This window comes from Halichoeres trimaculatus, unplaced genomic scaffold, assembly GCF_033239565.1.
Source record: "Halichoeres trimaculatus isolate MK-OKI-2021-1 unplaced genomic scaffold, fHalTri1.1 fHalTri1_scaffold_16, whole genome shotgun sequence".
In the NCBI taxonomy this organism is placed as follows: Eukaryota; Metazoa; Chordata; class Actinopteri; order Labriformes; family Labridae; genus Halichoeres; species Halichoeres trimaculatus.
Genome location: NW_027437194.1, coordinates 4872937 through 4900509, shown reverse-complemented (window position 1 = coordinate 4900509; position 27573 = coordinate 4872937). Strand labels below are relative to the sequence as shown.

Here is a 27573-nt window from a genome sequence, read left to right as displayed (position 1 = left end):
ATACTACGGTTTGAATAGGAATAAATCAATGGTCCTCTTTAAGGCTGAAGTGTAACAAAGCATTTTCTGCATTAGGTTACCTTAAATTGACAAGTTGCCAGTTGCTAGTCCACCCTGTTTTGGGACACTTCTGGATTCAAAAACTTGAGTTTATCACAAAAAGTATGGAAATTTGTGTTTGGTGGATTATTTCATCTGTTTGGCATTGGCAGCTGAGATTCAACTTTTTCATGGGCACATCTCACAAACTCAGCTCTGCTGCTCATCCCACCAATGCATGTTCTTTACAAGTTTGGCTTTAAAAGTGAAAAAAAAAAAACACAGATCCAGTGGTCTAAGCTTGGTTATTACAAAAAATAATCCACCAAACATGGATAGTCTTACTCTTTATTCTACAAAGACAGTGACAGCCTGGGATGCTGCTCTGATGCTAGCTTAGCAGTTGAAGTGTGCGTCCCATAAACAGTCCTCTTCAGGCCTCCACTCTTTGCTGCATGTCTTTCCTCACTCACTCTACACCCTGCATTTCCTGTCTGTCTTCAACTTTCTTTGCTAATATAGAAAAACAAGAATAGGACTAAAAGCAAAAATGGCCAAAATGTCAAACTTAAGGTGTACAAACAAAAGTCCGGAAACTAAATGTTGTAGCTTTGTCAACTTCTTATAAACAATCTTTCATACTTGGTCATGTTAAACCAAATAATGGATCCTATTTTCCAACCTACTGACTCGTAGACTTACTCGCAGCTTCATGTTTGTACCGTGATCCCGTCACCCCTGCATGCTCCAAAACCCCATGCATCCTACGCCACATCCAGTGCATGCTTGCAACTGTCTGTAACCTGTCCTGAGTGCCAATTACTAAGTGTTTGTGCAGTTGTTTGTTTGTTTGTGTCTCTGTTAGCTAGGTTAGCAAGCTCCAGCCCCTGTCAACAGTTTGTCGTTTTCTTGCTTGCAGGGCTAACTTTAACACATGTAAAGAGAGCCACAGGGAAGAAGAGGCAGGTCAATTCCAGATTCCCCTGAACTGGGCCACAGTACTGAGAGCATTTGGGCGTCAAACAGTTAATTTTACCTTTTAAGCACCATTAAGACTAAGAAACCCCAACCTTCTCCCAAACCAACCCACCACTGATCTCTTCCTGCATGTTACTGCTGTCAAAGTTTTCCATCTAAAAGCTTTTTTAAATCGTAAATACATCTATTATTATTATTATTATTATTATTATTATTATTATTATTATTATTATTATTATTTTAATTGCTGTTATTAATTTTATTTTCTTTTGGCTTTTGTCAATGCATATTTGGTTACTCAACAAATCTCTACGTAAAACTATAGACGTAAAATTCGAGACACTTTGTTGTATGTGACATGTAAAAGCATGTAACCCTTAATACGATGTTGCATTTTAAACGATGATGACCAATAAAGAGCTTTCCCAATTGTTGTCGGTGTACCGAGGGCTTGCTTTTTAATGGCTGCTCACTCCCGGGACGGAGCCACCTGCTCTGCTCGTCCAGCGGGTGGCGAATACTCTCTGGGTTTGTCTGCACCACAGCTGCTCACACACCAAAACACTGAACATGGACACAAGCAGGGGGTCTTCATGTCAGTGGAGAGGCAGGATAGAGTCAGAGTAGCCAGGCTCAGACAGGTGTTTTTATTTCTTTCCTTTTCTTTCTCTTTTATGGACAGTCTCATTTTGTCGCGCATGACACTCAACCGAGCTCATTCTAATCCTTTCAGGCCATAAAAACGAAAATGGACGAGATTAGGCCGTTGATACCAGTGTTGGAGGAGTACAAAGCCGATGCCAAATTGGTATTGCAGTTTAAGGAGGAGGTCCAGGAGCTGACGTCAGTTCTAAGCGAACTTCAGGAGGAGATGGGGGCCTATGACTACGAGGAGCTCCACAACAGAGTGTCAAATCTTGAGGAGAGACTCCGAGCATGCATGCAAAAATTAGGTAGGCACAGAAAGTTAACACACACTTTGCTGCAAACACAGGCATGCAACACTTCCACTGTGACGGACCAGAGAGAGATGCTCAGGCACATTTACACAACTCAGAACATCACAGGGGCTGAAATACATTTAACAGTTCTCTAACACACTCCTCCGTGCTCTGTTCGTCTTTCTAACGGTACATGATCGCTCTTCAATGAACTTTGCGGTTGATGTCTTAAAAAGTTCAGTGAAGAGCTTTGAATGTACTCTTGGAAGAGAAGATACAGTTTGTAACTCAAAGGATGACAGATCTGTTTTTTTCTGGAGTAAAACAAAGTACTGATCTGTCAACTGTTGGTCAGTTAATGAAAAATTAATCCCACCTTATTCAACCTTTCAATTATTTAAGAGTTTAATTAATGACAAAACCTAACATGGCTTTAAAGACTCCAGTTTGAGCCAAGTTTAAGTCATTGTGATTGGAATTTTTTGGTGTTTTGAAAAAGAAAAAAGCTTAAAATGGAAAAACTGAAATGATGAAACAGATTGATGTTAAAAAAAAAAAAAAAAGAAATCGCACCTTTTGAAGGAAAACAAAATCTAATAGAGTTTCTCCTTGGTTGTGATTCATAAATTGAAAGGGGCTGAAAAACTACCCTGCAACAATTGTCTCATTTTTAGTAAAAAAACGATAAATTTAACTGAACATGCGCCAAATTACTGAGCAAATCCAAAAAATGTCTAATATTCAAACACTAAAAGACCAAATGGATACCTGAATAGCTTGTAAAGAGTTAAAAAAAATGCTTATGCGGTAAAAATAAATTACTTGTTGAGTTCCTGTGTACCACATTATACTAAATTAAATTTCTCATCCAATTGGCTGAATTTTCTGTATCCTTAACAAGCAACTCAGGCGTCTATTTTGTCTGGTAACATCTTGAAATGAGCCATTTACTGGACATGTCAGATAAATGTGGCTCATATTAAATCTAATAAGACTTTTTTTTTAATACCAAAAATTAGAGATAGACCGATATGGATTTTTTGGGGCCGATACGGATACTGATTATTAGTGGGCAAGGAGGCCGATAACCGATATTTGAAGCTGATATTCATTTGCAGTCAAAGTACATCAAACTACAAACTCCAACACTGAACTGCAGTCAAATGCCTTCAAGCATATGTGTATTAAAACAGCTCCCAGGCTTAGCAGCATGTTTTATAAAGTTAACTGAAATCTTAAAAAAGTTTTCAACTGTTAATAAAGTTTTCCAAAATTTCTACGTAACTGCAATAAAACTGGACAGAATTGAGTTTGTGCTGCCTTTTACAGGCATGTGATGCAGTTGAATTAATTTTCTGTTTAGTTTTACATGACGGGTTTTAAATGACCATCCAGGGCTTCCATAGTGTTGACAGGGAGAAATTCTTTGCAGAGAAGCATCAGAGACAAAACGACACAGTTTTGTGGGTTTCAGAATGGGTTTCATATCGGCCGTCGGATTAAAAAAGATGCCGATATGCCCCAAGATGCCAAATATCGGCCCCAAAAATAATTACTAAAAACTTGCTTGGATTTCAGTTACTGCAGTGTAAGCCACCCTTCTAGAGAAAGTTCAAACAGATATTTCATCAGCTCCCTGGAGAAGGCTGTTTGTGTCTATCTGTGGATTTTTCTGACCATGCTTCAGTTAAAAAAAAAACCCTACCAGTCTAAAGTCAACAAACATCAAATTTTAAGTGATTTGAGGTGGAAACTCGAAGGTTTTTAAAAAAGTTGAAGGAGTGCTTCATGAGACTCTTCCAGCTCACATCCCTGAAACAATCTGCAATGGCTGCAGCAGAAAACCCTCTGGCTAAAGCTGAGGAACAAGCTACGTCCACTGATTTATCACTGTTCACTTTCTGCAAAAATGGAAATCTTATAAAGTGTTTTGTCTTGGACAAAAATGAGGTCTGAATTGCTTGTGACTTGTAAGAAACTTGAGAAATGTGCTTGAAACAAGAGTCACGTCTTGATACGAGTAACTTTTCTCTTGTTCCATTGACAGATATTTTTTTTACCTATTACAAGCAATTCAGACTTCTTTTTTTTGTCTTTAAATAATTTGAAATAAGACATTTTTCTAGACTGATCAGGTGAGTGTGGCTCAAATCAAGCCTAAAAGGACATTTTCTACTGAAAACAAGACAAAAGCACTCAATAAGATTTCAGTTTTTCCAGTGGTACCTGGATTATGAGAAACAGGGCCACATAAGTTTTAGAACAGAAGGCACCGTTGAAAAACCCATACTTTAAATTAAATGCAACACTTTTGTAACTCTAAGAAACACAACAAATCAAAAACCAAATAATCGGTTTTGTCAAGAAAGTCTGATGGCTTTTGAGATAATGACACAAGAGCTGTTTATGGTGTTATGATGAGAATCGTTACCCAAAGCAAAAGCTCTTTTTCACTTATTTTCTACCAAGCAGTGCTCGTTTGGAGTCAGTTCCTAATCAGGTTTTATTGTGTCTCAACCATCAAAGCTGCAAAATTATCTCAAAGTTACTCCACCCAAAGCTTTGTTGTGGCTAAAAAACAGCAGAGATTCTCCAAAATTAATTTCTTTTGTTACAGCGATAAATTCTTCAAGTTTCTCCTGTAACTGTTGATTCGTCTGTACTTCATTCTGGTCAGTTTTGGGGGAACTGTAAAGCAGGAAATCCACAAAAAGAAGTTATTCCTGCTGAGGAATTCCTCTGTGTATGAACAAACCAAATGCGACGAGTGGCGTTCCAGTGTAAAAATAAGGTGGCCTCCTTCGCACTGTCTGAACGGATGCTGACATTTAAAAGACTAGACTTAAACTACAAGATCGTTTTTTTGTTGTTTTTTTTACATGTATTTCAATGCAAAAAAAATCTGCCAATGGAACAAGAAAAAATTGCTAGAAAATTGCTTGAAACTAGAATAATGTCTGAATGTCTTTTGTTTACTTGTTACAAGCAATTTAGACCTCATTTTTGTCTTCAAACTACTTAAAACATGACATTTTTCTGAACTGATAAGTTGAATGTGGCTCATATCGAGTATAACAAGACAATGTTTACTTAAAATGAGACAAAAACACTTGATAAGATTTCTGTTTTTTGCAGTGTGAATGAACAGATCAAATGTGACGAGTGCACTGCAAAAAAACTGAAATCTTATCAAGTGTTTTTGTCTTTTTTTTAAGTAAAAATTGTCTTATTATAATCAATATGAGCCACTTTCAACTTATGAATCCAGAAAAATGTCTTGTTTCAAGTTATCAGAGTACAAAAATTAGGTTTGAATCGCTTGTAACCAGTAAAAAAAATCTGCCAATGGAACAAGAAAAAAATGCTTGAAAATTTCCTTGAGACTAGAACAATGTCTTAATACAAGTAACTTTTCTCTTGTTCCATTGGCAGATTTTTTTTTTCGGTTACGAGCAATTCAGACCTCATTTTTGTCCTTAAATAACTTTAAATAAGACATTTTTCAGGATTGGTCATGTGGATTTGGCTCATATTGAGTCTAAAAAGGAATTTTCTACTGAAAATAAGACAAAAACACTTGATAAGATTTCAGTTTTTGCAGTGTGGCATTCAGGTGTAAAAATAAGGTGACCTCCTTCAGCACTGTCTGAACAGATGCTGACATTTAAAAGAGTAGACCAAAAATACAAGATCCTTTTTTTTAACATGTATTTCAATGAAGAAAGAGAAGCTGGTTCTGGAAAGATTCTCAAAATGAATCAACTCTGAACCAGCACCAGGGCCACTGGAGTGGAAAGCGGGTTTTTAAAGACATACTTAACCTGAATTTGTTCGACACTTGAGCCTGTCAGTGGCATACAAAGAGCACTTTTAGACGACACGTTTTGGTCTGGCACACTTGCCCAAAAGGACACTGTTGGAGCCATTGCAGCTCATTTTGCAACTCAGAGACTTCCTGATACAGCGGAAGCTTAAATACACTTAAATCTTTAGATTACATCAATAAATGAGCTCTGACCTGTAATCTAGCATCTTCTGATGAAACAGATTGGGTATCTTTATATTCATAAAGCTTGTTTAAGTGGTGCAAGTTGTACAAACATACAAATGAACAGCATTCAGAGTACGAGAGGTACTTACTGCCTGCTCATCTTGCAAGTTCCTCTCACAGTCTCATCTGTGCTTTTAGCCCCTGTCTCAGTCTCTTCACACCTCTGTCACAACCCACAGTGCTAATAGATGCACACCCACAGGACAGTGACTAAGATGTATTACAAGAGCACAAACACTTCCATGCAGCACATCACGGGTATATTGTGTTCCTGTTTGGAATTATTCACCGTCCAAGATGACAGAAAGAAGTTTGGGAAAGCATTTTGGTTAGAAAAGCTACTGTTGGTTTTAGAAAGATGGTGAAGACGTGATGGCTGAGTGAAAACGACACATGAAGTCTTCATTTTTTTGTATCTGCTGCAGGTTTTTCTGTTCCTCTAGGCACACACGTTTATTAGCTGCTCTCGCTACCAGGTGGACTTGAGCAGGAGTCGTGTCGATGCGTCCTCACTCTGTGCTCAGTTCCAGCAACGTGAGAAAGAAAGGCGACAGCAGGAGATGTGTGTGTGTGTGTGAGTGTGTGTGTGTGTGCTATCAGACAAGATAAAGGCGAGGTCACTCAGCGTGGGGCCGGCTGAGGCAGGACAGAGGGTGGCTACTCCTTTCATCTCCACGATTGCAGAGTCACTCATGCGCCGTGCACAGACGACACTCCTGTGCACTCCCCCTTATCGAGATTAAACTTGGGAAGGTCAGTCAGCAGAATTTGCATCCTCAGATCAACAGCAGCAGGGAAACAAGAGAAAAACCAGAGAGGGCAGCAGAAACTTGAGTATTGAGTAATAGAAAGAGCGACAGGGAGAATTGATAGGAGGCGCTGAGGGAGAAGGAGAAGGAGTGATAAAGTGAAGGCGAGCAGAGAAAGTGAAAGAGAGTAAGTGGAGTCCCTGCAGAGCTGTCCTTCAAGCTGTTTTGTGCCGGAGAGACTAACAGCCCCGGCGGCTGCTGGGACACAATGGCCATCGATCAAGAGGACATGCCAGCTTGCTGGGCAATAATCAAATAAATAAATCACCCCATGTCGTGCCCCAGCAACATGGAGGCACAGAGGGCTCCAGGCAAATCCAGACCCTACACGCCAAAGTGCTGATGAATGGAGCTGGAGAAGTCATACCAGCACATAAAAACCTGATGTTATTCACCCCCTATTTTCCCTGCGCAGGGTAACAGGAAATAGCAGTCATAGTCTGGATAAAACAAGACGTATAAATGCTAAAGAGAGGTAATATAAAAATATTTTTCATCAAATGTTACATTAATTCATTTTTTGCTTATAATGAGGCTAAACAGACGCAGGCATGCATGGGCGTAATGAGTGTAAGAGTCTACGGCTGCAGTATCAATATCATCATACCTAGTTCCAAAAGCATGAGCGCCAAATGCAGAATGCCAAAATTACAGTAATGTAAACCACACTGGGTCACGTTTTACAGACTGCAAGAAAACCTCAAACTCTTCTGCAAAAGCTGAGGCCACTTCACATCCACTGAGCCGCAGAAAGAGTATAGACAGATGTGCCACAGACTGACAGATGTGTGGGCAACAGGATCAATGGTCATTAAGCTCAATGTAATGATGGTGTAGACTGACCCAGTTGTATACAGCTGCATACTCAGTGATTACCAAGTGGGGCAGGTGATGGAGGTAGAGTTAAAAAAGTTCTTTTTTAAATTTTAAATTTGTGTATAAGTGCCCTCTTGGATGATTTTGTATATTATTGAACATTGTGAAAATTACCACTCTGCTGCTGTTGCAGAAATCACATTAAAATATGCCCTAGTAGGTGCCTATTCAGTGGATATAAAGTTAACAAAGGGCCCCCTGGATGCCCTTTAAGGGAATAAGAGGTAAACAAGGGAGTCATCTGGAGCTTCCAGTAGATAGAATGTAAACAAATAGCACCCTAGATGCCCTGACCATAGATAAAGAGTAAACAAAGAGCCTTTAGTAAGTCCTTTTAGTGGATGAAATGTAAACATAAGTTGCTGGATGCCCTTCAAATACATAAAATGGAAACAAAGGACTCTGTTAGGTCTTGTAATGGACAAAAAAGAAACAAAGGGCCCTCTGGATGCCCTTCCAGTGGATGAAAAGTAAACAAGGTGTGTCCTGAATGTTATTCAAGTGAATAAAGTGTAAATGAAGGGCCCTCTGGATGCCCTTCCAGTGGATAAAAAGTAAACAAAGTGTGCCATAGATGCCCTTTAAGTAAATAAAATGTAAACAAAAGGTCCCCTGGATGCCCTTCCAGTAGAAACAATGTTAAAAAAATAGCTCTTAAAATGCCTTTCCTGTTGATGAAATGTAAACATAACCCTCTGGGTGCCCTTCCAGTAGATCAAAAAGTAAACATAGGACCCTCTGTTAGGTCTTGTAATGGATAAAATGTAAACAAAGAGCTCTCTGGATGCCCTTCCAGTGGATAAAAAGTAAACAGAGCATCACCTGAATGTCATTTACATGAATAAAATGTGAACGAAAGGCCCTCTGGATGCCCTTAGAGTGGATAAAAAGAAATGAAGTGTGACCTGAATGTCCTTCCAGTGGATATAATGTAAACAAAGGGCACTCTGGATGCCCTTAGAGTGAATAAAAAGGAAATGAAGTGTGATCTGAATGTCCTTTCAGGGGATATAAAGTAAAAGTGTGACCTTAATGTCTTTCCAGTGAATAAAATATAAACCAAGGGCCACTGGATGTCCTTCCAGTAGATAAAATGACAACATAGTTATGTCTGTACGCTTTGTAACAGATAAAACGCAAACAAAAGCCCCCCTGGATTCCCTTCCAGTGGAAAAAATGAAAAAAGAAGCCCCCTTAATGTCCTTACAAAAGATAAAGTGTAAACAAAGAGCCGTAAACACAACCCACCGGATGCCCTTCCATTAGATAATATGACAACATAGCACCATCTGTACGCTTTTGTAACAGATAAAATGGGGCAAACAAAGGGCCATCTGGATGCCCTTCCAGAGGATAAAAAGTAAACAAAGTGTGCCTTGGATGCCCTTTAAGTAGATAAATTGTAAACCAGAGGTCCTCTAGATGCCCTTCCAGTGAATGAAACAAAAAACAAATGCCCTCTAAATACTTCTAGTAGATGAAGTGTAAACAAGGGGCCCTCTGTTCGCCCATGTAGTGGATTAATTGTAAACAAACAGGGCTCTAGAGCCCTCTGGATGCTTTTCTTTTTGTTCCAGACTCTTAGATGCGTAACCTTCATTATTCTGTGCTACTTTGCGAAATTTGCACATAAGAGGACTTTGCTTTCTTACATATATAGAAATATTTAGCTCTGATAAAACTCCTACTGCACTTATCTCTCCACAAGCTGCCGGTGTGACAGGCTCGTTGTTTTTTTGCCACAACTAAACTTTTACAGCATTCCTGCTTCAGTAAACACCATCGTAATAAAACCACTTTAACTCGAGTTGAAGCTACGTCACAAGATCCAAATCCTTCAAAACCAACAATCCTCACTACTCAGGAAAATGGTTTTGTATTCTGTATTTAAATCCTCATATTGTAGCATCAGCTACCATTGACTTTTCCATTCTCTCTGCTTTAGCCGGGGCACATTCAGGCCAATGGGGGATTAGACCTTGTCTGAATCTCCAGATCCATCAGCTGGCTCTCCAGCCGCCGGGAAAAGTAGTGTCATCTAAAGATAGACGCACGATTAGAGAAGAAAATAAATAAATCAATGTCCAGTGTATTACTGTGTGTCTGTAATCCCACTTTGAGTTACGTAAGGGATTCAACCCCCTCTGGAGCGACAGCACGGCGCTCATGTGACCGTCTCTCAGCCGCTGCAGAGGTGTGAAGACCACACAAACACACCGAAACGTAAACACACGACTCTTTCGGTTTGAGAAAACTGATGAGAAAAGCAGAGAAAGATAAAAGAAAGCGAAAATGGCATCTCACGACAATAAAAGAGCAGGAAACATGATGGATGTTGAGAAGAAAGAGTGATGATGAGTGTTACAGTCAGAGGTTAATGGATGCAACGCCTGGCAGGGAGAGATGCTAATGAAAAGCAGAAATGAGCCATCGCCACAGTAGCACTTTTTAAATGAGCATAATAGAAGGACTCATTACATCCATGGGATGGAATGAAGTCATCAAAATCATGTAATTGACCTCCATCCTGCAGAAGTAACCCCAGAAAATGAATGCATGTGCTGCAGCTGTGTTGCTATTCCCTGCAAATCCTGTCTGGAGTTTTCATCTGTGCTCATTAGAAAAGGAACATTAGCCCGGCCGCAGAGCCTGGCGTTAGGTTTGTCAAATCCACATTAACACCTCAATCAACACTAATTAACAGTACAGCAGCTTACAAACTGCGCACAGGAGCAGAACACACAGAGCCTCTGCCTTTTTTCCCTCTCCCCTGTTTCTCACACTTTCTCATACATCCACACCAAGAGGGGAAAACAGGCGTTAGCATGTGTGAACTGAATATTAAGCACCTCTTTGTTGAATTACACAAAGAGAAAAGCAGAGGCAGCCTGGACAGCAGCTCCACTATCCTGCAGGCAAACTCATTTGGATGTGAAGTAAATGAAAGTGAATCCCTGGTAATAGATTTTTGAATTATTCTAAATACCCTGGATAAATGTTGCTCTAGACGCTCCCATCATCCCTCGCTTCTCTCCTTGCAGCATGCGGCAAACTGACGGGCATCAGCGACCCCATCACCATAAAGACGTCAGGGTCCAGGTTCGGCTCCTGGATGACAGACCCGCTGGCACCTGAAGGAGACACAAGGGTACGTACACGGTCAAACAGGTTGAATGGGAATCATTCACTCACAATCACAGAATCAAAAAATGTTTGATGACCTTGACATTCTCAAAGTAAGGTGTCAAATTTTCATCAGCATGAGGCTCTGCGTCAGCGACATGCTGAAAATATCAAATGACAACCAGAGGCTGCTGTAATTAGCATTTTAATATCAGCAGTGGGTTAATAAAGTATTTGTAACATAATCGTTGGTGATATGAGTGATAACTCCACCGAGAATTATCACCTGAAGCTATGGAGTCGAGTTGAACTGAGAGCTCATTTTCAGGACTGGTGACTTGACTCAGGCTCGAGCACAGCTGACTCAGACTAAAGCTGCACTGGGATTCAGAGAACAGAGAGGAGGACTTGGATTTATGTATCGATTCAGAGTTTTACTTGTTGCCAATGTGCAAGTGCTGGCACGTGGCTTCACCTGCTTGTGAAGGAAGCCTGGAGGTGCCACGAAAAGTGTGTTTTGCTGTCAATAAGAGCAGTGCAACATGTTTGAAAGAACCGTCCGTCTGGGATGCTTTAGGAAACTTAAAGTGATACTCTGGGATGGAACAAGTTGGGTCCTATCACAAGCTTTAGGGCAGAAATTACCCCTACAGCAGTGTTTCTATGCAGCAGAAGCCCAGGGCGCTCGCACCAAACACCCCCTCCCTGCTCCTCTGCAGGTTTCCTCTGCACTCAGACGGGGCCATATTTTACTTGACCAAAAACACAAATAAACGGACTCCCACCGAAAAAATGTGATATCGGTCTGCATTCACGCTTTATTTAGAGAATTTTCAGCGCGTTACTTTCACACAAAAACACAGCTAGATAAGGCTCTAGTTCTCATCGTGTCTCTTCGTCCTGGCAGACTACCTGCGTTTGTTTATATCTGGCGCGCGCAGCGCTAGATATAATACACTAAGCGGCGAGCTTCACGTAGCCAGCTGTGGCTCTGCAGCGGAGGTAGCGTCATTTTACGACACAATGAGGGTGTTTTTGTGTGAAAGTAATGCACTGAAAATTTTCTAAATAAAGCATGAATGCAGACCGATATCACATTTTTTCACAAAAACACTGCTGTAGGGGTAATTTCTGCCCTAAACCTTGTGATAGGACCCAACTTGTTCCATCCCGGAGTATCACTTTAAAGCAGTTTCACCACACACGTCTTGAAAGCAAAGGGCCAGTGAAACCTGTTAAACTGACAGCAGTGAGCCTCACTGGTCTGAGACTTCAATTGTTTCCTTTATCTTATCTGTTATCTGTACTGAAAAATGCTGCGCCTCCTAAATCTAAAGTTGCTGTATGGCTACACATTGCCACCTTTCCAAAGGATTGTCCACTGTCTGTCTACATTTTGTCTCAAATGGTTACGCATCCCGCAATGTCTGCCTATAAACAACCGAAAAGGTGCTCTTATCCTGCCGTTAGCGCCTGTAATGGTGGGGTATAACTCCATTAAAGCTAACGCTCCTTTTGCCCGTTAACCTGGCTCATTCATGCCACTAATCAACTTTTTTTCACCGTTAGTACAAACTATCCGTTTTCCCCACTAATGGCTTTTAATGCATACGGGCCCTGGTCACTCCAGCATAATGTTAAGAATCCATAAGGAAATCATTAAAGATGCTATGAGGAGGATCTGTTTTTAATTTAATTACTGCCTCACCAGTTACGTAGCGCTGTTGTTTAAAGCATGACAACAAGCAAAAGTTGTAGTAGCTGGCTTTATGTAGCACTACTAGCAGCCCAATGCTAAGATGTATCTGTAGGCTAACATGTCATGTCCTGCCAGTCATCTACCAATCAGAGCTAACGTAACCTCACTCTTCATTTTATTGATAGACTCTCAAGTTTGAACAGACCACTGCAGAATAACTGCTGACTGTGGGTTGGAATCAACATTAGCACAGTTTAGCCCTTTTAGCCTTTAGCTCGTGCTCTGTCTCTCTCTTGTTTATCTTTCTTCTGCTCTTCTGTCCTTTTTCTGTCTGACAGTAAGGCTCCTGTTTCCACCATCAATACAAAATTAATCACAGAAATCGTTTTCAGCAGAGAAAAACACAGATCACTTTTCTCACTACTAAACTCGGGAAGCTACGAAGTAGCATTTCATAATAAACTATATTGGCGTTGATAATCTCATATATCTAGAAGGGAGACTTTTGCAAGATTAGAAACTCCTCACAGCACCTTTAATCATAGAGGTTAATGATGTCAAAGGATCAAACTAACAGCTAACATTAAAGAGGGGGTATAATGCGTCACCATATTTTAATCATGGATGTAAAGTCACAGTGATAGATCCTTAAATCTGTCTGTAAACAGCTCTGATGGTCTGTTCTGGGTATCAGAGTGAAAATATGACAGGCTTAAAAAAGCACAATGCCCCTCTTTAATGTTAGCATTTTATGATCTGAGATGTTTGATTAGTAAAAATTCCCCTGTCATAGCAGATAGGTTAAAGGTGTTTTGGAGTTTATTGGAGGATTAAAATGATAGTACTATGTGGATTCATTCACTAAGCTAAACCGATGCCCCTGCAGACCACCAGAGTTTAACTGGCACCCTTTGGGAGAGGAAGTCAATACCCCATGCCCGTCTTTTCTCTTTAAACCGAAAAACAAATGTCTGAAAATCTGCAACAAATTGTCGCCCTGACTTTTAATGAAGAGCTAACTGTGATTTCGAGCGAAGATGGACTCACAAATTAAGATTTAACACTCGGGGCTAATTGCTCAATGTTCTTTTTATCAGTTGATTACATCTAAGTGCGGCTTCTGCTGGCTCAATGGATGGGTCTGCCTCATCACTAGGACACATTAAAATGAAAGGCCGGGGTTAAATCAATACAAGGAAGACAGGGAGGTGGAAATAAAGAGACTTTATTCGTTGGCTAAGAAGGGAAATCCACATCCTGAGCAGGTTTTATGGGGACCATTAATCAAAGACGGGACTCTTGTGAGCACATGGAGGGAAATGTGAAATTTTCCGTATGCTTCCTTGAAGGTGATTTTCATGACAACACAGCTGTCAAACATGTATTTTAAGATATTCTAAGCAGCAAGGTGAATCGAACTGCTGACTGCGAGTATATTTAGCATACTGTGAGGGATAGTTTTTGTAGGAACTAATGCATTTTGAAGAGGGCACATAAAAGATGTAGCGTGTTATCAAAGGGCCGAAAAGGAAGAGTGATTGTAATTGACGAGGGCGGACAGGTCTGCTCTATTTCTTTTTATCTTGTGGTTTCCTCACTCTGCTTATTTTTTTCTCCTGGCCCCCTGGAGACCTACTTCCTTTTTATGAATCACTTTTTCAGTCAATCACAGCAGCAAGAGGAAGCAAGTAAGGGAAGGGCTTCAGGTGTGTCAGTCCCAGAGAGACAGAGAAGCGTTTGAGCCACCAGCAGCTCCGGAAATAAGATCCCTCGCTTTCTTGCCGGGGCCAGCAGGAAGCTGGGTTGGAGCAGCTGAGATGGGCTTTTTATGTGAGATGATGGGCATTATCCCTGTGGGGCCCAGCTCATGCCACCCCACGGCTGTCATCCTGAGTGTTTGTACTCAGAAGCTGTTGGATCTGGTCTCCTGGAGGATGTCTCAGCGCGAACATAATTGGGATGCTAATAGGCGTGATTTGATTTTGTCTTGGTGTGATCTGTGCTGGAGAGTGTGTACTCAACAAACTCTGAGTACAAGAATAGAGACGATACAGGTTTCAAGTGAAGATGTTGTGGCTTCATATAAATAGATACAACACGAAGATTAAATTTAAGAATCATCCCATCATGAGAATTGATCCAATCCTAAGACAGACTTCAAAAATGAAACCTATAAACGACTGACCAATTTTATTATGGGTCGGCTCAAAGAATCTGTAAGTTGATGGTTTGAAAATCAGTCGACCTATGAGTCTGGACTATGAGTTTAGTCAGCACAAGATTGGACTATTAATTTACATGTAAACAGCTTAGTCGGACTGAAATCAGACTAAGCATAGCTCAATTGACACACCTAGATAATGTGATTATTATTGGACTGAGGATAGATCCTAGACTATATAATTAATGGACGTAGTCTCCTCAACGTCTGTTTCAGCTGTAGTGGCCATATTAGAGGTGATGCAAGCTTTAAGCTTAATATCCTCTAATTGGGTTTTTTTTGGCTTGGTGTGTGTGTGGCTTCTGGTACTTCTGGAGCCAGCCTCAAGCGGACACTCTAGAAACAGCAGATTCTAGCACTTCCACATTGTCTCATACTTTTAGACAGGAGATTGCCGCTTGGGTTGGATTATGTTGGACTTTGCAGGTCTTGATACGCCTCAGCGTTCATTGGCTCAGCGCCCCAACACAACAAACAAACTCCATGTAATGTAATTAACACTCATTGTATGTAGAAACATAAAGAGCTACAGCAGCTAATCAGAAAAGGTGCCGCCTATCGAAGTGGAGTGAAACATTTTCTCTCTTTTTTTAAAAAAGTAATTTTGGGGGGCTTTTCATGCCTTTAATCGGAAAGGATAGGACAGTGGATAGAGAAGGAAACAGGCTGCAGACTTGAAACCTGGGCCACCCGCTTGGGGGGGAACTTCATGGGGCTCAACATAGGCTGCTAGGCCATCTGCACCCCGAGTGAAGCATCCCCGGCCGGAAGTCTAATTCTCTTTTCTGTGTATACCAAGACAAGACCAGATCCCCTAGTGACTGTACGATCAAGCTTTTACCTTAGTCGCTGCTGAGTGCATGGAAACTTACTGGATAATTTGGGCAGACAGATTGGTTTGTTTGACCCATCACTTTATTTGTGTCCCATTAAAAACCTTAACCCTTTCAGGACCCATACTGCTCCTCTGGTACCCCATAGTTGCAGATGTCTGTCTAACATGAGTCTGGTTCTGTCCGAGGTTTCTGCCCGTTGAAGGGAAGTTTTTCCTTGCCATTGTAACTTGCTAAATGCTGCGAAGTCCTGTTCTCATGGTGGTTCAAGACGAGATAAGACTTCTGTTGATAAAACTTTTTTAACATCAATGGGTCTAGACCTGTTAAAGTTTCTGTAAAGTGTCTAAATAACAACTGATTGACTGATTGATTGAGTTGCTTTACATGATTTAAAGCCCCACAAAATCCCAATTTTTCTCACATAATGATTTAGAGACAATTATTCAGCCTTTGTCTGATACACTTCTTTGGAACTGCTGTCTCTTTAGGGCTTCCTGCCCCACAACCCCCCTTTTCTCTGATTGGCTATCTCACTGGAGGCCTGCAGACCTTGGTGTTTGAGGCCCACTCCTCAAACATGTCAGACCAGTTTGGAGATCATTATGTGATTACCTCTTTTTGGCTCGTAAATGTCTTGTGTAGCTCTCATGTTTTTTTTTTTCCAATATTTTTTATAATGCACTGCTTTGAGCAGTTCACCGACAGATTTAGGGATTTCTACAACATATGGATATGTAGCCATTTAGAAATCTGCAAACGTGCAATATGTTACTTTATACCCATGTTCAAAGTATGGGAGTGCGTAAGACCCCCTCTTTAAGATGCTACAGAAAAAAGAATTTCCTTGTCTTCAAAGTGGATGGCCTGACTCCAAATCCAATTTCCCCACTCCCTCCTCCCAGTAATCCACTCCACTGTTGTTGGCTCCCAATATAGGTGAAGTAGAGACACATCTGTTCACTTTTTTTTTCTCATTCAAAGCCGTATCATTGAAATCTTCAGCACTAGTTTTAGTACCAGCACACTTTTACCTCTAGCTCTGCTGAGTTTGTTTCTAACTCTTCACTCTCCTCCTGTTGTTTAGGTCTGGTATATGGATGGTTACCACAACAACCGCTTCGTCCGGGAGTACAAGTCGATGCAGGACTTCATGACGTCAGACAACTTCACGTCCCACCGTCTCCCCCACCCGTGGTCGGGAACAGGGCAGGTTGTTTACAACGGCTCAATCTACTTCAACAAATTCCAGAGCCACGTCATCATCAAGTTCGACTTCCGATCCTCCACCATCAGCAAGTCCCGGCAGCTTGACTACGCCGGCTTTAACAATGCATATCACTACGCTTGGGGCGGTCACTCTGACATTGACCTGATGGTGGACGAAGGAGGCCTGTGGGCCGTTTACGCCACCAACCAGAACGCCGGGAATATCGTGATCAGTAAGCTGAACCCAAACACGCTGCAGATCGTCAAGAGCTGGACCACCAACCACCCCAAAAGGAGTGCAGGCGAGTCTTTTATGATCTGTGGCACGCTGTACGTCACTAACGGCTACTCAGGAGGTACTAAGGTTTACTACGCCTACTCCACCAACTCTTCTACTTACGAGTACATTGACATTGCCTTCCAGAATAAGTACTCGCATATTTCCATGCTGGACTACAACCCGCGTGACCGTGCCCTCTATGCTTGGAACAATGGCCACCAGGTGCTCTACAACGTCACGTTGTTCCACGTTATTCGCTCAGAAGAACTGTAACCACAGAAAGAGGATTACATACAAAAAATACATATTGTCTGTGTAGAGATCTCCATATATACGAAAATATATCTGCGAAAGAAAAAGACTCTATGGTGAGACCATTCTATTTATATCAAGACATTTTTCCTGAAAGACTGAGCTTCATCAGAGAATGCAAACTGGATTGAATGTGCATACTCATGAGACTGAAAAAAAGTGTCAAATTAAAGAGTTTCATTCCAAAATGTGATATATTTGTTATAGAAAAACAAAGCTTTATAAGTTCATATCACACATCACAGATGAGAGCTGTTTTGTACATAAAAGGTCTTAATACAACTTCTATCTTTAATATTTACTCATAGTGGACTTTATTTTGATAGACGCCATCTTTTTCTTAGAGGTTTTTTCATTTTGGAATGAAACTCTTTAATTGTTTACCGCATCGAAAATGATTGTACAAGTAGATGAATATATACAAAAGTTTAAAAGAATAAGAACAGATGCCAAAAAATAACATCACGCCTTTTCTTTTTATATATGGGAATATCAACCTAAGCTCATTTCATGGCTCTGGTGCTTCTGCAGAAATCCTCCCAGCTGAACTTTTCTTTTAGCCAAGAGGGGGGGGTCCTAAAAATGAAGACTGTTGGTTAATAAACTGTTGGACCCCCCTCCTCATTTCCATGAACAGACAAAGAAATGGGAGGTGAGTCTGGTCAGAAGCCTTGTTGGCCTAACGGTTGAAGCCTGTCATATCGTTTTTATCGAGAACAGTAGCAAAATCAAAAGTCTGTAGAGAAACAGCAAACAATAACATTCGCTATAAAAGACCTGAAGGCACTGACTGTTGACAGCGCTGTTGTTTGAGATGATTTTCCTGTGTTAGTGACTATGTGTGAAAAAGGCTTTCTTTGCATGAGTGTTTTCTATCACTCCGGTCTGCTCTTTTGAATGTCTTTTGCTGTATGATACTAAAAAAAAAAAAAAATTAGGGAGGGAGGGGAAACAAGGTAGAATACCTTTGGGATTCCAGCATTTGCAAAGATGTTTACTTTTTTCCCTGCTTCGTACTATTAAGTCCCTGTTTTGTTTGTTTCTCTTTCGTTGCTTTGGTTTGATTTTTCAAATGTTCTTGTATCACTGTAACTGTTGGCACCGGTTTTGCCTCTCTGTATTTATTTATTTGGACTGTGTGGGAGGAATCTATCTAGCTCACATCTCTCAGAAGAGAAAAAAAAAATAACAGAATGTATCAAGTATTGTATCCCTGGATCCTGGTCCTTGTATCTTCAATTCACATCATGCGCCTGTAGTAGGGAGTTTTCTGTAAGAGGATAATCCTGTCTCATGTCATGTTTCTCCCCCACTGCTAGAGAAGGATAATGCTGTTTAAATGTATACCCTTATCGAGGACAAAAGCTTTTCACTCTTTTTGCGCTTTGCTGGCCATGTGTTGTATCTGAGATGAGATAGTTAATGATTCGTGTCAATAAAACAGAGAAATCTGATGCTTGGGGTTGTTGCCTTACAAAGCCATGTGACAGCACACTTAGCGCTAAGTATGTCCATACGGAGATCACATTCACATCAGAAATAATGCTCTTATATCTGTCCTTTTGGGTGATCCTTAGGAAGATTACAGAGTAAACTTTGCTTTCAGCTCAGCAGAGAGGGGAGAGTGTGTTTCGCATTCGCATGGAATATCATGGTTTTAAAAGATGTCTTAAAGCATGGCTTTCACCATTTTAATAATAAAGTTCCCTCGCAAATACAAAGTTTAACTGACGAGATTTGACATGACTGCTTGTGTGTTGGTCTGCTACATTTAGAGGTTTTACAGCTTCAGCTTCGCTTGGTCTGTTAGCAAACAGTCGCTAATAAGAACCTTGTTTGCTAGTTTGTTCCTTGAGTCTAGCTTGAAGACTTAGCTGTGAGTTCTCTTGAAGGTTAAGAGCAAAATTTGCATATTTGTATGTCAAGAGTGTTCACTTCATTGCTGAAAAGATCAGTTTGCAGGCAAAGGAGCGCAGCAGCACTCATGGCTTGTGTTGCTAAGATCTGCTGACAAGTAGCTAACTAGCTAACTAATTAGCAGATGAAACAGCTTGACCACACTGGAACTTGACATATTCAGAGAACATAATTCATTTCTTATTGTCATGGTAGCTCAGGGCATCTGTGAAAGATCTTTGTTAGCTTAATAGCTAGTTTGTTAATCAGATGGCTAGGCTAACTTTGTGGTTGCTTACTTGGTTATGGTTACTTTATGGAGGACATATTTGAACAAATTATATGCTTTAACAGTTTTACTTATCACTAATTTCTCCTCTTAATTGACAATCAGTGAAACACTCGTTGGCTATTTGGGCGACATTTAAGTTTAAGTTCAAAATTGGTTTTTAAGAAATTTACGATTAGCTTTTTTGTTTGTTTGAGTCTTAAAGCTATGCTCTGTTTCTTTTGGATGCCGAAGTATTTTACCTCATAAAACAAAAGTTACATTCACAATTCAAAAAGAAGTGTTACCTCACTCAAGACTTGAGCCACCACTGTCTTGTTTCATCTGTTGAGCAGTAGCTTAAAGTTTGCTAACATAACATTTTAAGCTGAAACTTTTCAATCTTCCTAAAACTTAAGAATTTCAGAAAACGCTCAAACGATGTCCCATAGCAGATTAGTTTGCGTAACAGTTTTATTTTTTATTTTTTGTTTAAAACCCAAAGTTTTGATGCTAAAGCTCTTTTTTTTTCTGCTAGCACATGGCAGCAAAGAGTCTTGAACCCATGTTAGCTTGAAACAAATAAGCTTGTTTCTTCCTTCAGCAAATGGCTATAACTTTGAGGTTTATTACTGCACAAACCACGGACTCAGCTTTATATTTTTTGTAAGAAAAGAAAAATGTTAGCTTTAGCTAATAAGAAGAACTCATCCAACATTGTACTAAGTCATATATATTATTTGTTTCCTTTTTTATTTTTGCCCAGATGTTTTACCTCAGGGGTGAAAAGATAAATTTGCAGGCAAAGAAATGTCACTGTATTTCTATACAGTTAGCCAGCCATTAGCTAACGTAAACAACCTCATGAGCTGGAACAGTTTGACCTCTCTGGAACTTTTAAGCTTTAAAGAACATTAATGGATAATTTGGTATTGTTATTCAGGGTGCACTACAGCTTTTAGTTTCACTATTGACTTATTTTTACAAGTCCTGAACCAACATTTAATTATTTTTGGGAAAAAAAGTGGCGGCCAAAATTATTGGAACGCTTGGCATATCGAAGAGGTTTTGGCTGTTTTGTTAAATTGGCCTTTAACATACCCAGAATACAAAGGGAATAACCACAAAGTCATTGTTTTTGATTTATATTCTGTAGAATATAGGCGATTATAAGGAGATTAAGGTTTTTTTTCTTATAAAATGCAACAGTGAAAATGTTGGACTGGCCGCCTCAAGACCAGACCTAAAACCCATCGAATAAATTTGGTCGAGATGGAAAATGACTGAAATAAAGTGACACCAAGAGGGACCTACAAAAGATTAGAGCTAAAAGTAGAAAAATACAGTAAACCTGACACCATCTTGTTTGTTTCATGAGCATGTCTTGGAGGCAACAAAAAGGTCAAGTCTTTCAGATCCGTCAGGTGTTCTAACAATTTTGGCCACTGTTTTATTTCCACAGCAAATGCAGACTTGCTTTTTTCAAAATGCACTGCTAGTTGGACAACAACTCCCAGGAGTTATACTGCCAGAGATGGTCTTGGTTGGGTAGAATCATAAAATAGATTTGTTAGACAACCTTGTAAGCTTCATTCTTTTATGGTCCCATATTATCTGTGAGGTATTAGTGATAACACAAATGTCCGCCATTGTCAGGGAAAGAAGCAAATACACTTTGGTTTCCTTTTGTAATGTTGAGTTGAAAATGCTTGTTAGCTTGATGGCTAGTTGTGCCACAGACGCATCGCAACAACACAAAAAAACATGAAAGCTGGGACGGTTTCTCAATTGTACCTTGACAATAACTCTGGCAGCATCTGTAGATTGCCTCTTTTTATTTTAAGTCACCATTTTTCATCTTTCACCCTGTAAAAATAGTTCTGAGTGGAATAACCTGTCCATTCACTTGACATTTCATATATTTTTGTTTTGATGTCTTCTCATCAAGAAAAAACGATCCCCTTTTGTTCGCTCAACATTTTCTCTCCTTCTTTGTTCTTCGTCCAATCCACTTACCCAAACCACCACCACCCTCTGTTTTTTCTCTCCTTTATCCTCCAGCCAGTCTTTCTTTCCCGCTCTCTGTTGCTCCTACTCCCTCGCTGCCTCTTAGTCCTCTGATGTTTCAATCAATGAATAAATGATTGCTTCTATTTTCACTCCTGGTGTTGGCCAACACATGCCTTTTTGCTCCTGAGAAACAGTTTGAGTTTTTAGGAGATGGGAAAAAAAGGACAAGAAGTGAGAAACATGTTTGTCGGAAGGTCTCGCAGCGTATGACAGGATGAGCTGTCAGTCAGGAGATGAATATATTTACATCTTTAAGCGGTGATTGGCTCATCAAGAGACATCGCAGCACTCCCTCCCGTTCTACTTCCCCAATTCCCAACACACGCAAACCTGACAGTTGCATTTTATTTCATCATTTTTGCCTGTCAGGCACTGTCTTTTCATTTCTGCACTGCTGTTTTGTTTACTGCAGACTTAAATAGGTGCTACGGGCTAATTTGCCTTGTGTATACCTTGCCCTCCAAATGCCACGGCTACTGCAGCAGCACTTCTGGGATTAAAGGACAGACGCAGAGAGAGTTTTAACCTTGCTCAGGCCAGCTGTAAGGTGCAACATATCCCAAAGGACAAAACCACTTATCACTGAAAGAAAAAATTGTGTGTGCCGACAAGAAGTGTGCATTAATGTTGCACTGAAAACTTCATATTGCTTGGAATCTGGAGGCAAGTTGCAACGATTTGGAAAGTCTCCTTTTGCCATGTTACATAACACACCTTCACAAGTGACTCTGAGGCGGCGTCTCTACGGCCTCTTTGTTCATTTCAAGGTTAAGTTATGTAACCCCGCAAAGCTCACTGTCAAACCCTGATTGCATCTGACACAGACAGCTAGTTGCTATTCCGCTTAATTTGACTCATTTGTTGAACCGCGTTTTCACTTAAGACGTGCTACAAGTCTATTTGAAATTATGCAATATTGCCAGGGGAAATGTCTCCGAATAGCACGAGAGAAGAAACAAAAAAGAAATGGCAAGAGGAAGAGTGATCTCAAACACAGCTGACTGCATATTTGACTGACAGTGTGCGAAACATCCACAGCGCTGAAGCTCTACCTGCACTGACTGATCAGCACCAGCTGTTTCATTCATGCTTCACCATCAGCGGCCTGTTCATCGCCTGTTTAACAATCAGTTTACGTATTATCATATCCATCCAGGTGTATGATGTGCATCAAAGGAAATATGATGCAGTACCATCAGTGAAAACCAGTGGCTCCTGTCCCTGGCCACTTCCACCAGCTCCTCTGAGGGGATACCAAGACATTCCCAGGTCAGTTAAGAGATATACTCTCTCCACAGTGTCCTGGGTCTACCAGGGAGGCTTCCAGGAAGCATCTTCACCAGATGCCCAAACCACCACATCTGGCTCCTCTCGATGTGGAAGAGCATCGGCTCCCGGAAGTCCAAGCTCCGAACCCCATCTCTAACCCCTAAATTCCACCGCATGCACCCTGCAGTGCAGCGGAGCGCCGTGGTCTTGCTCCGATTGTCAAACCTCACACGAAGCAGCACGCTGCGCAGCGCTGCTCCACTCAATCTGGAGGGGGAGGGCTGGTCCTCGGAGAGTCACAGGCTCTCGTATGAATAGCGATATCACACGATCACCATCCACTCCCATAACTTTTGATATGTCAGTCCACACCTTGTCCTTTTTGCCTGTATCCTTATAAAAAGGATGTTTGGGATCATACAGAATGTTGAACTTATCCACTTCCAAGATCAACTTCTCTTCATCCATGCCTTCGTGTTGCATCTAGGACCCTCCGACCGACTGTTTACCTGATGCACATGCCTTCAGATGTGGCATATGTTATATCATATGGGGGAAAGTTAGGTTTGAGAGTTCGTGCATTGTGTTTTATTTGGAATCTTCCTGATACTTCAAACAGTGACAGTGACCGTATAGTGCTTTCGTATCGACCGTGAATATACGAGGTTTGGAAGCGGCCGCGCAGAAAATAGACCTGAAGTGTATGTCTCGGCGCCAGCGCACCCTGGCGCAGGTAGTGGAATTTGCCTGATAGATTACAATGGAAGCCCAGACACCCTGTAGAGAAAGCTAATTTCAGTCGCTTGTATGCGCGATCTTGTTCTTTCGGTCTCTACCCACAGCTCGTGGCCACAGGTGAAGGTCGGAACATAAATTGACTGGTAAATTAAGACCCTGGCCTTCCGGCTCAACTGTCTTTTCAACACAATGGACTGGTATCCACCCTGACTTCTGTCAAACTCTCACTCCATTTTCCCCTCAGTTGTGAACAAGACCTTGAAATACTTGAACTCCCCCACTTGGGGCAAAGACTCACTCCTAACCCGGAGTGGGCGGTCCACCCTTTTCCAACTGAGTACCATGTCCTCAGACTTAAGAGGTTCTGATCTTCATCCCACTCAGCTCTGAACCACCCTAGTGTGAGGTGAAGGTCAGTGTTTGATGAGGCTAATAAGACTACATCATCTGCAAAAAGCAGAAATGTGATCCTGACACCACCAAACATGACTCCCTCAGCCACTTGACTGCACCTAGAAATCCTGTCCATAAAAGTAATGAGCAGAAGTGGTGACCAAGGGTGGAGTCCAACCCTAACTGGGAACGAGTTTGACTTACTGTTTAACATACCGACCAAGCTCTCACTCCGGAAATACAAAGACAGAACAGCCTGTAACAACGGGCCATCGACTCCATATTCCCTGATTATCCCCTACAAGATACCTTGAGGGCCATGGTCTAAAGCCTTTCCAGGTCCACAAAGCACATGCTGACTGGTTGGGAAACTCCCATGCCCGCTCTAGCATCCTTGCAAGGGTATAGAGATGGTCCAAAGTTCCGCGGCCAGGGCGAAAACCAGATTGTTTCTGTTAAATTCGAGGTTCAATACTTATTCATATTTTGTTGAAATCCCTGAATCTGTCGACTAGTTAAAACGATCTGTGCTAAAATAGTGATAGTGATGAAAATTTGCAGCATTCGCTTCAACTACCCATAGCTCTACTTTTCTTTATGAATCAGCAGTCGTTAAGCTAAATATACCTATAAAATTTTTACCATCTATGTTACAGCTTTTAATAAAGCTACTGCCTTGTTGTTGTGTGTCAAGACTCGTTTGAAAAAGAAAAGTGGGATCATAAAGAAGCTGTTCATTTGTTCATCTGTTGAAGTAGAACCAAGCTTAGATGCTCAAAGGAGGGATCATTTCTTGATGTAAAACTTGTTCGCTTCTTTTGAACTTGGAGGATTAAGTCAACGATAGCTTTGACTGTCACTAAGCACAGTGGCCATGATGAGCTCTACCAGACTTGCAGAGTCTCTTGGTTTATGCATGAACATTGGGACACACATGCATGCTAATACTCCCTGCTTTTTATCGCATCAGTTCCAGTTTGGATTGAATTCATCAAAATTCAGACTCTGGACCAGGTGTCTGTCTATTCAGCGACCTTCATTTTGATGATGGCGCCAAGTACATGACATGAAAAGGTCAGACCAATCCATAAATTACAAAGTTTCAATGACACTGCCGCAAAGTTAAAACAATCCCAAGGTTTTTGTCCTCATTATTCTAATATGAAATACAATTTGTTCCAGTCACACTCGGTTTGGTTTCCCGCTTTGAGCTCCACAATGCACTGAATGGTTAAAGTTTTATTTGAGATATAAAAACCCTGATTAATCCCTAAATGTCAGGAGAACACAGCAGTAATAACATTTCCATGGCCTAGGACCTGTCCCACACTCAAGCAATTACTGTGAGCCCTTTCATATCTAATGCAAGAAGACTCATACTGACATCTCTCAAGCACACCCGTCTTTTTCCCATTCAATTGCGTTTTTTCCATTCAGATTAATCACACAGGCAGGGGAACACAACGTAAATAAAACCTGGGTTTCACGTTTTCATAGTAGCCAGGAGCGATCTCTGTGTTAAAACTATTACAAGCCCGGTGTGGGCTGGAATAACAGCCAATAATAAATCAATAGAACCATAAAGAATGTGACTGAGAGAGAAAAACAACAGCAGTAAAGGCCGTTCATTTTAATTATAGACCAATAAAAAGGCAAAGTTAAAACTAGATGTCCCACTTTTGTGATTCTCACTGCTCTGCTTTTGTTTACAAATGTGTCCTTGTCAGCATTTCAAACACCTGCTCTGTAGCAAAATGTCTCTTTAATTAGCATTCTTTGTAATGCACGGCTCTCATAAGGGTTCATGGATGCAAACAAACACAGAGTATGCGTACCTCATAAAGAAAACAGTGCTCAATTATCTCGCTTGATACAAATAAAACAACAAGATGGTTTGGCAAAGCAAATTATTGGAGGATTCATTTATGCTGCCTGGATCAGACTCAAGAGGGACACTTATTCAGATTGATGCGTATTTTATTCTGACAGGATGGATGGGCACATGGATCTCGAATCTTTACTCTACTGCAACCTCTGGGAATATCAGCCCATATTGTTAATAGCCATATTTCCCTTTTATTGACAAAATTAACAGTGTTTGAGGCTTATTTATATATATTTTTTACATGGAAGTAGAAACAAAAAGATCATAATTTTTCAACCTTTTAATGATGAAACATTGTCAGCAAAGGGTTGTTTATTGGCATTTATTGAGATTCATAACATAACATCACCAATACTTGCTGTAAAACCATAGATGGTATAATGTATGGATGTAGCTTCAGTGACATCACCAATTTGTTTCGGATGCAGAGTTTTGAAGCCCGTCATTATAGGTGCTGGATTTGAAAAGCTTTTTAGTTTGTATGAGGCAAAGAGGGGGGTTTTAGCTTTTTTTGCAGGCAGCTACAGGATGCTCCCTGTAAATTAAGTCAGCCATGCTTTTAAATAGGTAAAACTCTGATTACCTCAAAAGTAACAAAAGTCTTTGGAAAAGACTGTAAACTTGTTTATTAATGCTGTTAATATATTGATTTGGTTTTGTGTTTTTGTTTTTCTTTATTTCTGGACTTTGGATTTTCTTGTGTTTCACTTGTGTTCTTGTGTTTTTTGAGTTTCTTGCTTATTATTCTTTGTGATTCTTGTCTTGTGTTTCTCTGTGTCTCGTGTTTTAATCGTAGTTCTTCTTGTTTTGTGTTTTCCCTTGTGTTTCCAGTAGGGATGGGCAAGTACCAGTATTGGTGTCTGGTATCAGGCTGATACCAGCCTTATTTCAAGGTATTGGTACATATGAAGGCTGCTGATGCTCAAGACAAAAAATCTTACGTTGAATAAGTCCTCCTTACCATTAGTTGGCGCTACATTGCTGCAGTTTGGCACTACAGCCGTTTTTTAAAATGTGCATGGATTAAAACTTACACTGATTAATATTGCACTTCTGGTTTTTTAAAAACAAAAATACAAAAACTCTGAAAGTTAATTTTATTTTGAGCTTTTGTTAGTATAAAAAAAACACGTAAATTCAGGGAGAGTTGTTTGTGTTTTATTTTGGATGTAATGGCAGACTGACTGTGATTTTTTTGTTAAAACAATCTGTTACTGTTAGTTAAAATTCAATGTATCAAATGGGGCTGCATGGTGGCACACCAGTTAGTGCTGCAGCCTCACAGCAAGAAGGTCACTGGTTCGACTTCCCAGGGCCCAGGGCCTTTCTGTGTGGAGTTTGCATGTTCTCCCCATACATGCTTGGGTTCTCTCCAGGTGCCCTGGCCTCCTCCCACAGTCCAAAAACATGCTCATCAGGTTAATTGACCACTCTAAATTGCCCATAGGTGTGAGTGTGTGTGTAAATGGTTGTCGGTCTCTGTGTCAGCCCTGTGATTGACTGGCGACCAGTCCAGGGTGTACCCCACCTCTTGTCCAATGACAGCTGGGATAGTCTCCAGACACCAGGAAATGAATGAATGAATGTATTAAAATGCGCTAGTGGTACCGATACTCAGTTTCCATGAGTATTTAAGAGGGACTACTCGTACTGGTAACAATCTGGAAAATAGCGGTATCAAAC

The 27573-nt window shown here is 40.7% G+C and overlaps 1 protein-coding gene across 2 annotated transcripts in view; it reads left to right on the top strand.

The window, feature by feature from the left end:
• olfm1b (olfactomedin 1b) overlaps positions 1-18980 on the top strand; it is a 33471-nt gene extending 14491 nt beyond the window's left edge. The window contains exons 4-6 of one of the 2 annotated variants that reach the window (XM_074689926.1): positions 1751-1970; positions 10736-10842; positions 16658-18980. In XM_074689926.1, the coding sequence (XP_074546027.1) occupies positions 1751-1970; positions 10736-10842; positions 16658-17332 (1002 nt within the window). In that variant the 3' untranslated portion in view covers positions 17333-18980. The remainder of the gene's footprint in view (positions 1-1750; positions 1971-10735; positions 10843-16657) is intronic. The other variant, XM_074689927.1, reaches the window with a different exon arrangement.
• The last annotated feature ends 8593 nt before the right edge of the window (positions 18981-27573 follow it).